A 14,168-nucleotide genomic window follows, 5' to 3' on the forward strand; every position below is an offset into this window, starting at 1 on the left:
TTATCGTGGTGGAGGGGTTTGAGTGTCCCAATGATCCTAGGAGCTATGCTGTCTGAGGCTTTATGCCCCTGGTAGGGTCACCCAAGGCAGACAGGTCCTAGGTGAGGAACCAGACAAAGTGCAGCCTGAAAACCCCTTATGATGCACAATAACTTTGGATCTGGCCTTCCCTCGCCCGGACGTGGGTCACTGGGGCCCCACTCTGGAGCCAGGCCTGGAGGTGGGGCACGATGGCGAGCGCCTGGTGGCTCAGCCCGAAGAGGAGACGTGGGTCCCCCTTCCAATGGGCTCACCACCTGTCGGAGGCACCAGGACACCCTAGACCGCAGTTTGATGATCAATTTTGTCATCGTTTCATCGGATCTGCGGTCGTATGTCTTGGACACTCGGGTGAAGACAGGTGCGGAGCTGTCCACTGACCACTACCTGGTAGTGAGTTGGCTCCAGTGGTGGGGGAGGAAGCCGGTCAGACCTGGCAGGCCCAAATGTGTAGTGAGGGTCTGCTGGGAACGTCTGGTGGAGTCCCCTGTGAGACGGAGCTTTAACTCCCATCTCCGGCAGAACTTCAACACATTCTGGGGGAGGTGGGAAACATTGAGTCTGAATGGACCATGTTCCGTGCCTCCATTGCTGAGGCGGCTTATCGGAGCTGCGGCCGCAAGGTTGTTGGTGCCTGTCGCGGCGGCAACCCTCAAACCCGTTGGTGGACACCTTCGGTGAGGGATGCTGTCAAGCTGAAGAAGGAGTCCTATCGGGCCTTTTTGGCCTGTGGGACTCCAGAAGCAGCCGATGGGTACCGGCGCGCGAAGCGGCATGCGGCTCAGGTGGTCGCTGAGGCAAAAACTCGGGCGTGGGAGGAGTTTGGAGAGGCCATGGAGAAAGACTTCTGTATGGCTTTGAAGCGATTCTGGTCCACCATCCGGCGTCTCAGGAGGGGAAAGCAGTGCAGCACCAACACTGTTTATAGTGGGGATGGTGTGCTGCTGACCTCAACTCGGGACATTGTGGGCCAGTGGGCGGAATACTTCAAAGACCTCCTCAATCCCATCAACATGCCTACTGTTGAGGAAGCTGAGCCTGGGGACTCTGGGTTGGGTTCTCCAATCTCTGGGGACGAGGTCGCCGAGGTGGTCAAAAATCTCCTCGGTGGCAGGGCCCCGGGAGCGGATGAGATCCGCCCGGAGTTCCTCAAGGTTCTGGTTGTTATAGGGTTGTTTTGGCTCATGAGACTCTGCAATATCGCATGGACATAGGAGGCAGCTCCCCTGGACTGGCAGACTGGGGTGGTGGTCCCCCTGTTTAAAAAGGGGTACCAGAGGGTGTGCTCCAATTACAGGGGGGTCACACTCTTAAGCCTCCCTGGTAAGGTCTATTCAGGGGCCCTGGAGAGGAGGGTCTGTCGGATAGTTGAACCTCGGATTCAGGAAGAGCAGTGTGGTTTTCGTCCTGGTCATGGAACACTGGACCAGTTCTACACCCTCAGCAGGGTCCTGGAGGGTGCATGGGAGTTCGCCCAACCAGTCTACATGTGTTTTGTGGACTTGGAGAAGGCGTTCAACCATGTCCCTACGTGGTTTGGAGGGGGGTTCTCCAGGAGTATGGGGTACCGGGCCCTTTGAGACGGGCTGTCAGGTCCCTGTATGACCGGTGTCAGAGTCTGGTCCGCATTGCCGGCAGTAAGTCGGGCTCGTTTCCGGTGAGAGTTGGACTCCGCCAAGGCTGCCCTTTGTCACCGATTCTGTTCATTACTTTCATGGACAAATTAATGATCACTTCATGGGTGATCGGTATCGTAATCGGCAGCAAAAATACTTTGTACTGCTTTTTATGGTATTTTTCCAAATACATGAAATATTACCAAAAGTGTCTTACCTTTGACCTTCACTGCCAAATTTCAAAGGTTCATCCTTGGATCTGTCACTTTTCAAACTCACTGAAGAAGAGCTTGTAGTTTGGTGCCCACATAAGCTAGAAGACAAAATGTTTTTATAAAACAAGCTCTAACAAATCACAATCAGTTTTCCCCTTAAAATATACATTTTTACAAAATGATTAAATAAAATATCTGGCATTAACAAACATCTCACATCTACAATGGAATTTTAGTGCCAGGCTAAGAATTAATTTTTTAGATTAAAAAATAAAGTCATAATTTCATGAGAACAACGTCATAATGGTTTAACACCACAATGCTCTGTGTACCTGTCAATATCTATTGTTATTTTTATTTTATTAAAAATTAATAAAGTAAATATAACACATAAATTAATGACAGAGTGGATGATTTTTATATCTAATAGTGCAGAAAAGGATTTTTCCTTTGTACCAAAGCAATTCAAGTCTGTTTTTCTTTTATTGTTTTTCTAAAAATACAAATACAAAATACAAAATGTTATTAATGAACACAAAACTTGATAGTAAAGAACAACTTCATTTTGATTTCCATGTGTTTGACATCACTGGAAAAGTTAGTATGCACTCTTTCAGAATCTGTAAATAACTCAAAATGTCTTGGACGACTTGTTCATGACTTTGTTTTGGCCATTCTCATTTTCCAAACAGCATCAGCTTTATCATTAGGATAAACAAAGAAAACAACAATAAGTACATTAAGAGACTAATACTTTAATTTCAAGTTGTACATATTAATATGTTGTGTCATTGTGGGGGCAATTTCAAATTAAGTGGTCTGTGAGTGTTTCTTTGATAAGTTAAGTGATCCTTGGCCTGAAAATTTACTGACATAAGTAAATTGGGCAGTGTTTAATATAACCAACAACAAAACAAAAACAGCTGAGACAGTAAAGTTCAGGTCTTTTGAAAAGCAGCAGGTTTTCAAAAGACCTGCTGCTGTTTAATGTGTTTCTGTTAAACAGAAAGCATGTATTATTCAGTAACTTTATTCTGTATTAATATATATTCTTCAATCTGTCAATTTCTTTCTGCAAAACTTAACAAGAAGGTCAACTTACATTCAATTAAGAAATAAAAATATCTTCAAAGAAAAGGCCCTGACCAGTCAGTTTATCTCAAACCAGAATAAGTCCAGAATAAGACTGACTTTGTTCAGTCAATACTGAACAAAGTCAGTATTGACTTTGTTCACTTCAAGGAACAAGAAGGAGTCTGAATGAGCTGCTGAATTAATTTTCTTCTAACACACCATCACTCTCTTAAATACCTGACCTGTTCATGTTTACTGAATTAATTTATACAACAATCGGTGCTCCTTATGGTATTAACCTTAATCACACTGCTGTGTCTTGTATGCTGTACATTTTTTGCATTAATAAAATTGATCTGTGTTTTATATATATTTGTGTTTTTTATGAATGATTTTTGTATTTTTTCCTCCTGCTGCTTGAGATATAGTGCCATCTAGAATCAAACTACTTGTGTAGATTACAAACTTGGCCAAAAAACCAGATTGTGATTCTGATTGTTTTTTCAGTGCAAGTTGTTTGATGTTTGTTTTCCTACATTATTTAAAATGTTCATTTAAACTCATAAAAAACAGGGAATAACTTTCAATTTGAAGCTATTTACTTGGTTTTTATTTAAATTGTGTCCTGTTATCTTTTCTGTTTTTCTATTTTTGATTATTTCACAAAGAAAATAATGCTCTTTGCATTAAAATAATTTTCAAAAGTTATGAACTATCTATTGGGCAGAATTCACTACTAAACCACCATAACTATTGTACTTTGTACTACTTTCTATTGTGTTTTACTAAGAAAATACATAAAACATTACCAAAGCGTCTTACCTTTGATCTTCATTGTCAAAGTTTATAGGTTCATCCTTGGATCTGTCACTTTTCAAACTCACTGAAGAAGAGTTCGTAGTTTGGTGCTGAGGTAACCTAGAAGACAACCAGCAAAATGGTTTTATAAGCTCTAGCAAATCAAAATCAGTTTTCCCCTTAAACTATACAAAACGATTAAATAAAATATGTGGCATTAACAAACATCTCACATCTACAATGGAATTTTAGTGCCAGGCTAAGAATTAATTTTTTAGATTAAAAAATAGTCATAATTTCATGAGAACAACGTCATAAAGGTTCAACAATATAATGCTCTGTTTACCTGTCAAGATCTGTTATTTTTATTTTATTAAAATTATTAAAGTAATTAAATACACAAAATAAATTAATGATAGAGTGGATAATTTTTATATTTAATGGTGCAGAAAAGGATTTTTGCTTTGTGCCAAAGCAATTCAAGTCTGTTTTTCTTTTATTGTGCTTCTAAAATACAAATAGTCCAAAATGTTATTTCTGAACACAACTCACAATTTGAAATTAAATGGTCCGTGAGTGCTTGTTAGATGGGTTAAATGATCCTCAACCTGAAAATTACTGCTATAACTAAATTGGGGGCAGTATTTAATAAAACCAACAGCAAAACAAAAACAGCTCAGAAAGTAAAGTTCAAAGTTAAAGATTTTCCTTTCAAAAACAGCAGGTTGGACAGAATTAAACAAAAGCCATGTATTATTCAGTAACTTTAATCTGTATTACTATATATTCTTCAATCTGTTAATTTGTTTCTGCAAAAGTTAACAAGAAGGTCAATTAGATTAAATTAAGAAACCATTACATAATCTCATTTGGAACTAGTGTCTCACAGTGTCTACAAACAAACTGTAGAATTTGTGGGTGTTTTTCCAAATATGCCAGATTAATACCACTAAAATTATGTTTAACTACTTTTAGGCAAGTTGCTGCATATTGTAACAAAGTTCGCAGATTCAAGGAATGGAATTGATTTGTCAAGTAGTCTTTGAACAGAATGGTCTTTAAGTTTTAAGATATGACAATATTGCAGTAAGACTTTCCTCCATTTACACTGCTCATACTTGACCAAAATCTTTTTTTCTTTTTAAATGAGGGTTCACACAGTTTAAAGTAAACACCTTACAATTAAGCTTGTCATTCTCTTCACCTATGTTCTGAATTTTACATTCATTCTTCAGTTCAATAAAATTTTGGAAAATCCAAATGAGCAGTTTACCATATTACTTTTTTCTCTTGAAGTTTTTTTTAGAAAAGATTTGACTGAAAACAAAAAAGCTTCACTTACCTGCCACCTGACATGATCCCATCCTCTTCCTCAGACATTTTGTTTTGGATCTCCTCACTTTTCAGTAGCTTTATATTTTATCTTCATTTGTTACTTCATACTCGACATCTTGCTTCAATCTTTTTTCTTTCTCTTCTTGCAAAAACACAGTCATAGACGCCGAAAAAGTAGCTATCTCTATGAAAAGGGAAAACATCTGAACTGTATGAAGGTCTTAAGATTTATGATCAAAGTCGGTTCCAACAGTCTGCAAAAAAATTATTAATATTTAACAGCATCAGAGCTGTACAATAAGGAACTTTGGCCTTGATATCTAAATCCAAGAACATTTCCTGTCATAAATCTTGCAGTAGGAGAGTCAAGCAGGGAGATTTCTTTTAATGTAAGCCTACAAACCACAGTTAAGCTCAAAACTGCAATAACAGACTTCTTACAGGTCACGTGTTTTATACTATCCCCTTTTAGTTCACATCAAATTCACATCAAAGTGTATTATTCTGCACTAACCTTGTGTTGTAGCTGTATATTATTTTCTACTTTGCATTGTCTTAATGTTCTTTTTCAGTGTCAAATGAAGGATGATCAATAAACTGTGTTCTATGTATAATATCTTGTTAACACAGTAATAATAACAAAATATGTGAATAGTGGGTCTTTGTTTCCTGTGTCTTCCAGACTTCACAGTTTCAGGAGATAAAATAATAAATAAATTTTTTTTTTTTCATGTTCCGGTAAGAATGGAACATCAATAATGAAATAAAAACTTTGGACTTGGAAGTCCAAGAATTTTATAAATATTGAAAAAAGAAACAAACAATTCATAAGTAAACACATTCTTTTAAAAGTATTTTACTTTTAGGTATTCATACGTAAAAAACAAATCTAAGACAATGTAAAGAATACCAACTCAGATCCTGACAGCTTTTAATATCTAACACTGGCTCTGTCCACATTTTCTCCCTCCATCTTGACATGGTTGTTCATTCCTCCATATAACCTTTGTCTGAAATGAGCTTAGCAGATCTAAAAGCTGCTTTTGAAACATTATAAATGAAACCTTGATAAATATTCTGATGTTAAACGCTGCCACAAGACAAAATGTTATCATTCAATTAACTCTGTTTTCTATGACTGTTTTTATGATGTAAAGCACTTTGAACTGCCTTGTTGAAATGTCCTATACAAATAAACTTGATTAATTGATTGATAGTATTCAGCAGGATGTTTTCCTCTCAGCACAAGTACAGTGCTCTTATCTTTATGGAAAGAGAGATTATGTTTCATGATAAGTGTCAACAAAATTATTGCATTGGAAAATACTGGGACAATAAATTCCTACAGATTTGTTAAACATTTCATAAGTAAATCACTACAATGATTTACTTATGAAATGATTCACTTACTTTATGTAAATAAGTTACCAGTTCAGACACTTTTTATTGCAGTTTAGATTGTGGTGATTTTATTCTTTTGTGCTGAGTTTGCATGTATTTCTAGAATGTGTAACATCACCTTGTCCTCTATAATCCTATGTCCTTATTTGTTACTTGAAGAATTATCAGAAAAAACTGTAGCAAGTTTTACATCCAATGAATAAAAATTTAATTTTGATTAAGTATGGAATGCAAATGTAAGGTAAGTTGTGCCTATCTTGATAGTGATTGTTGTGCTTATGATGTACTGTAATTTGGAAGCTAGTTTTTTTCACCAGGTTCCAGTTTTGTCTCAGACTAAGTGTGGTTGACAGTAGATTCCATGTTAATTATATACATGACTGCCTCATAAGTTTTAGATAAATCAGTGAAATGTTGTTAAGCTTCTAGTTCAGCGGCTAATTAAGACACACACCTGTGTGCACGTCTATATGTACAAGCTTGAAATTTCACATGCACAAATTTTGCTGATGGCTTAGCTGGAGGAGCGCAGTTGAGTTTCGAAAGGATGGAATGAATGGAGAGGGAGTGACAACGCCTCCCGTTTCTCAAGCCTCTGACGCATTTCTGGCTTCCTGAAATTCTTGGATGACACAGAATTTCTGTATGATTTTTTTATTGTTTTGTTCAATCATGGTCATGTATGTGATGCTCACACCCTGCCTCTTGCTCTCTGCTGTCTTTGAGTGCGATGAGTAGCAGGAAAGGAGTGGGGTAGGGTTTAGTTGTTAGTCGCAGGGCAATGGTACATGAGGACAAGGATTGAGAAGCACTGGACTAAGGTATAAGAGCAAGTTTTCAGAACTCAGAGCTGACACTGTTCCCAATAAACCCGAGTGCTTTTCATTAAAACACTACCTGGATGATATTGTTCCAAAATACACACACACACAAGCACCCCCACGCACACACGCCTGCACATACACAGACAGGGCTTCGTAGAAAATAGCTATTTATTAACTATACATAGCACATGTTTATATTTTCAAAGATTATAATTACTTCATATCAAAAAAGACAGTAAACAACAAGTTAAACAAAATATATTCACAAATGTCTTGGAAAATATAATTTTTAAATACATATTTTCTAATGAAAGGGAAAACAAAGTTAAAAGTCAGTTTTATCAATCAGCAAATTTGTTTTCAACACAGAATAAAAGGGTACAATTCAAAATATTCTGGACTTCATCAAATAGTTTAAATATCAAGCTTGTATTTGTTAAAATTGAAAATGTACATGGTAATTTCAGAAGTAATAAAAACTGTTACATTTTAATGTTACTGATTGATTTAAAGTAAAAGCACAGAAGCTTGTCTTTACAGTGATATTAAATTTAGAGGAAAAATGTTTCACATAATACAAAATATGCAGTCTAAAAAGAGATGCTTTAAAATCTACTTTTACTTTAGTTCTCACATCCCATTAACCACAAACATAAAACACATTTCTTAGATCAAAACATATTATAAAGAAGTTTTAGTTTTGTTCTCTTTGTTCGAGTCATTAGATTTGTCTTTGACAAGCAATGTAATTTTGATAGATTGGAGTAACAAACAATTGGAAACTGTGGCATAGATTACAGTAATGTTAAATCGTATTAATTGAATGGTGCACAATAATTATATGTTCAAGCTACTTGACATATATTGTAGTTCTTTGGCAATCCGCATGTCCATCAATGTCTACATTAATAAATTCAGACTGTGTGGTCAGGTACCTTCATGCCTATGAACCTAAACAGCCTAAACACTGAATGTAGTATTAAAAATATTCATTATTTTAAGTAGAACAACAGTACTTTCTTGTGTCCACTAAGTTCTGGGACTCTTTCCACCCACCCTTGCCCCTCTCCTGATTTAATATTTTTTTTACATAATTTGTCACACTTCAGTGTTTCAGAACATAAAAACAATTTACTTATTAGTCATAGATAACACAAGTAAACACAAAATGCACAAAAGTAAAAACCTACATGGCCCTAGTGAAAGTGATTGCCTCCCACACCTGTGGTCCATCACACCTGAATTCACTGTCTCTTGTCACACCTGGGACTGTTTAATGCCACACCTACTCCCAAACAAGACATCACTTGAACAGAATCTTTATGCAAAGTGAAGTAAACCAAAAGATAATTAAAAGCTAGATATCATGCCAACATGCAGAGAAACACTGAAGTGTAACAAATATACAAAAAAAAAGTGAAATCAGGAAGGGGGTAATCACTTCTTCACACCGCTCTAAGTGCTTCCAGTCTTTCTAACTTGTGCTCTCATAAATCTACAGGTCACACAAAGTCACAGAACCTTTCTCAAACCAGAAGGCTGGAAAAAGCTCTGCTCTGAATTTTGCTTTGAACGTATGAATCAAGCTCCGCTCCTCTGATGATATACTGTAGTAACTTAGAGTTCCTCTGTCCCAGTCAAGAAACACACCTATTTTGTTGCAAGAAGGGACTTTGATTTCTACTTTTGTATGTTTATGCATGGCTTTGTATCCAGTCTTGGAGCAGAGCAAACTCCAGGACTTGTCATTAGTTCCCAGACCACTATCACTACCCTGGCCTCGACCCAGATCTTTATATGCCACAGCAATTCCCACCACGCCTTTCCATTCCACCTCCCAGTAACAAAGTCGTTGCAGGCCTTCATTACAAAATACCTGGGTCCTCTTGAACCTTTTGTCACTTGTATTTCGCATTTCCAGCTTCTTGACATCATTATGAGTCATCGCTTTTTTGTTGTTTTCAGTCAGAACAAGCCGTCTGCTTGCTGTGGTCTCATCAAACATAAGATCTGCTCCATCTGAAAGTGTTCAAGAAGAAAATCAATCAGGCTTTGAGAAAATGTAAACAATGACAGTTTCAGAATGTGTTCTGTTTTTACCATAGTGAATCTGTACATTTAAATATTAAATCTGCTAAATTTGGAGAATTGTGAGTCATTAAATATTTTGTGATTTCCTGATATATAAAATCATATTTACGTATTACTATGATCATTATTGTACTGATCATTATTAAGCCGTTCTAAACTTCATTTTCAGATAAACATGTTTCATCTTGTAATAAAAATGTAAAAGTGTTGAGGGGAAAAAAAAAACAGCTTACATTTACTCCAACCAGGTTTTAGTCGAATTTTTCCTTCATAGTCAAAGCTGTGCAGAGTAAAACAAGAAAGATTCATTTTATTTTATTTTGGAAAATAAATCAGAAAGTCTTTATATATTATTCCACTAGTTCTTGAACTATAACATTTATTTACATATTCAGCTAAGCATAGCAAGACAAGTAACAGTGGGATCCATCATAAATACCTGATTGCTGTTAAAAAGCCTCTACTCAGACATGGTGCATCATATATTAGATTAAGCTATTTTTCTACAAATGTAATAATAATACTAAGTAATGTCTGATTTATTTACTTACTTCACTGTCTCAAGTTTCTTGTTTGGATCCTCAACTACTGCATTGAGAGCCCTCATCCCTTTGTTTCCAGGGTGATTATAACTCAGGTCCAAGTGTTTAAGAGATGAGGCTTTATTGAACCTAATAGCTTCAGCCAGAGAAATGCAGCCTCTCTCTGTCACCTGACATCCTGCCAACCTGCACAAAGACACAATTTTGGATTAGAAATAGAGCTCAGCAAAATTTGATGCTGAAACAAAAGTTCAGGACTTTATATATTTTCTATATAAAACAAAGAATAAAAATCCTTTATTCTAATTTTAAAGGTTATGGCCTGCAAATAATAAGAGTATAAAGTGTCTTAAAATATTACAATACTGCAGCTTATATTTTTTGATAACAATAAATCCATTGATTGCTTCCAATATGACATTTTACAGTCTTTTAGAGTAATTTTGTGTAAAACCTGATTATAGTTTAAATGGTAAATGGTCTGAATTTCTCTAGCACATTATCAAGTCCATTGGACCCCATAGTGCTTCATACCACATTTGATCATTCACCCATTCACACACACACACACCGATGGTGGCAAATTACTACATTGTAGCCACAGCCTCCCTAAAACAGTCTAACAGAGGAGAAGCTGCCATGCACCAGGGTCACCAGGTTCTCTGACCACCAGCAGGTTAGTCAGGTGACATGTCTTAACCACAACACAACAGTGTTCAAACTAGAAACCTACCGGTTCCAGGATAAACTCTGACCTCATGACCTCCTGACCCACCGTCACCCTTAAGGGAAGACTTTCAAATTATTTCATTAATACATGCTCATCTCTCAACTTTAGTTCTATCCCTCTCAGTACTATTTTCATAGGATTGTTGAATTATATTGACACTCAACACTAACAAGAATTGTGAACACATAGAATAACTTTAAATCTCAAGACAAACTAGTTTATAAACTCAAACTAGTGGCTAACTTTAGCACTGGTTGATATATTACTTTAATTGATAACTGAAAAACTTACTTGAGAGTCTCCAGTTTACAGTTCACATTTTTCAACCCATCAGCAAGTCGCATCACTCCAGCATCCATCAAATCATTATGACTCAGATCCAACACAGTGAGATTTGAGGATGGCTTGGTTAACACTGATGATGTCAAACCTTTGCAAGATTCTCCAGAGAGCTCACACCAACTCAGTCTGTAAAAAGATCCATGAAAACAATCAAGTTAATTTGACAAATTCATGTGTGATTTTCTCCTAAAATAATAAAGGATCACAAAGGAAGAAAGTATGAGTTTTGTTTTAAACAACAGTAAAAGACAAGTCATCATGTCTTTGTGGTCAAACTAGAATCCCACCACCAATGGAAAAAGCCATAACTCTCATGTATAACAATTATTTGTTCACAGTGAAGAAAGTAATATGAAGCATTATTCTGAACTAGTGGCATATCATAGACTCTACATGAGAGCTCTACAAAAGGAGCATTTTACAGTTTTTATAAAAATACTTACAAAGTGGTGTTTGAGACTTTAACCACTGGCATCATTCCCAGAAGAACTTTCTCTGATTTCAGGTATTTCTTAAGATCAAACACTTCAAGGTTTTCATCTGATGTCAGCAGCACAAAGTTTAAAGCTGACCACTGAGAAGCAGTGAAAGTTTCAAAAGGATTTTCTTCTGAATTAAGATAATCTTTGATTTCTTGAACAAGAGTGTGGTCATTCAGCTCATTAAGACAGTAGAAAAGATTAAGGTTTTTCTCTGAGTCATTGTTGTTCTCTCCGATCTTCTTCTTGATGTACTCTTCTGCTTCCTTACTAGCATCTTTGTGTTTTTCACTCTTATCTATCAGATCCTGAAGTAGATCCTGATTAGATTCCAGAGAGAGACCCACTAGGAAGCGAAGGAACAGGTCCCAATCCCCATGTTTACTCTCAAAAGCCTTGTCCACTGCTTTCTTATAAAACTCTGAGGCAGTAAGACCAGAGGTTGCTGAGGTGGATTCTGTGAACACATTTTCCCCTTTGTTAGTAAAAGAGTAGCAGACATGGAGAGCTGCCATGAACTCTTGAATACTTTGATGGACAAAGCAAAACATATCCTGCTTGTATAGATCATGATTTTCTCGTTTGATCTGAGTTAACAACCCAGAGAAAACAGCAGCTTTGGTTACATCAGTCCCACAACTGGTCAATTCTTCTTCAGTGAAGAGAAGGTTCTTCTCCACTAGTCCTTTGAAAGCAAGTTTTCCCAAAGATAGGATTGTTTCAGATGTTGACTGATCTGTATTATGTTTTGTCTGTCTGCGCTGCAGCAAAAGGAAACGTGTGTACATGTCAGTCAGAGTTTTTGGCAGTCCATCTTCTTGGTGTCTTTTAACAAAGTCCTCTAAAACCTTTGATCTGATCCAACAGAAAACAGGGATGTGACACATTATGTAAAGACATCTTGATTTCTTCACATATGACCAGATTTTTTTAGCCACTTTCTCATCACTGAATCGCTTCATAAAATATTTTTCCTTTTGCTCTTCATTAAATCCTCTCACTTCTGTCATTCGATCAACCTTTTCTGGAGGAATGTTGTTGGATGCTGCAGGTCGAGAGGTGATCCAGATTTGAGCTTTAGGGAGCAAATTTCCCAGGATGAGATTTGACAGCAGAACCTTCATTGAGGTTGGTGTTCTGACATCACTACATTTATTTATGGTTTTGAACTCAAGACCAAGACGACATTCATCAAAACCATCCAGAACAATCAGGATCTTGTACTTGTCATAGTCAGTTATTTCAGATGTCCTCATTGCTGGGAAGAACAGATGAATCAGATCTTCTAGACTGTGTTCTTTATCTGCTCTCAGATTTAGCTCTCGGAAAGGAAGTGGAAAAATAAAATGTATGTTTTCTGTTGCTTTGCTCTCTGCCCAGTCAAGTATGTACTTCATTGAGGCAAATGTTTTTCCTACTCCTGCCACTCCAACGGTAAGGACAGTCCTAATGTTTTGATTATTTGCAGGTCTGAAGATGTCGCAGTATTTAATAGATGTTTCTTCATTTGTTGTTTTGAACTTTGCATCCGGAACTTGCATGGCTTCATTTTGAGCATTTTCTCCTATGATGTAGAGGTCAGTGAAAACCTCGTTGAGAAGAGCTGAGGTCTTCTGTCCATCAATCCCTTCAGACACACTGGCAAATTGATCTTTTAGTTGATGTTTGAGTTTTCTCTGACTTCTGATATCAGGCCTCTCTGAAAAAATACATTGTAAATAAACAAAAACATAAATTAAATACTTTAGAAAATTTTTATGTTATTTATTCTTTTTGCAATGTATAAAAACACACAATAAAAGACTACCAGTCAAACTTTTACCTGTTCCTGTGTGACAATGGAATGTGTTTAGAATATGCAATTTTCTGTTTATGGTTTTTTTTTATGTAGTGTAATTACTAAAAATTCAACCGCATTGCAGATTTATACTTAAAACTACATAAGTTTCAGCAGATCTCTCAAAATTTATGTGGGACTGTAGATTTTTGTCAAAGCAATTTCTTGCTGCCATGTGTTGAATTAAAATTATGAGGTTGTAATGTATACTCCAGAGCTTAAACATTTTATGGTGCAGACTGTCAGTGAATGCACCAGGAAAGTCTGAGTACCTGATATGCAAATTGTGCATATGTGATATGTGGACCAATAATCAGGAGACTTGTTACTTGTAAGTCTATATAACTGTATGAGAAGCGTGTAATAAGACTCGACTAGTAAAGTGACATCGACTTTTGCAAGAAGGAACAGCAGTGCCTTTCAACTTCTAACCTTGAAGAGACACTGATCTAAAGCTGCTGTTGCTGAAACTCAACAGTCAGCCTAACTTAGAGGAAGGACCTGAAAATACAATCTACATAGACTCAGGGAGCACAGACATACATCTCGTCAATCAACGTGTTAATTGGTGCCTTTAATGCATGTTGCAACGTGTCTTTTTGAATTACTACTGGATTCATGCTGAGGAGAGTTTTATCAGCAACATTTGCAATTTTGAATACAACAGTATTGCAGTGCATGAGCTTTGGAATATACTTTGGGATGCGGATGCCCATTGCCCTTTAGAAACCAATAGGCAACTGGTAAATTTTAGCCTTCTAATCAGTTTTATTTAATATATTTTAGTTTCTTAGCAGCAGGTCTTCATGACTAACTGCTGAAATCTCTTTATTTGTGTGTGATAA

At 36.7% G+C, this 14,168-nt stretch overlaps 1 protein-coding gene and 1 long non-coding RNA gene across 2 annotated transcripts; both read right to left on the reverse strand.

Moving 5' to 3' along the window:
* Positions 1 to 3,336: 3,336 nt before the first annotated feature.
* LOC106912540 (uncharacterized) lies at positions 3,337 to 5,196 on the reverse strand. The gene is made up of 2 exons (XR_015763849.1): positions 5,085 to 5,196; positions 3,337 to 3,862 (listed from the first exon to the last, which is right to left on the reverse strand). It is a non-coding gene; the product is annotated as an uncharacterized LOC106912540 (long non-coding RNA).
* A 3,786-nt stretch (positions 5,197 to 8,982) lies between these two features.
* LOC106911492 (protein NLRC3-like) lies at positions 8,983 to 13,027 on the reverse strand. The gene is made up of 3 exons (XM_088007562.1): positions 11,451 to 13,027; positions 9,170 to 9,185; positions 8,983 to 9,117 (listed from the first exon to the last, which is right to left on the reverse strand). Exons 1-3 carry the CDS (start codon positions 13,025 to 13,027, stop codon positions 8,983 to 8,985), a joined length of 1,728 nt encoding a protein of 575 aa, XP_087863688.1.
* Positions 13,028 to 14,168: the final 1,141 nt, after the last annotated feature.

This window comes from Poecilia mexicana, unplaced genomic scaffold, assembly GCF_051168715.1.
Source record: "Poecilia mexicana isolate PSO_F unplaced genomic scaffold, ASM5116871v1 scaffold_7, whole genome shotgun sequence".
Lineage (NCBI taxonomy): Eukaryota > Metazoa > Chordata > Actinopteri > Cyprinodontiformes > Poeciliidae > Poecilia > Poecilia mexicana.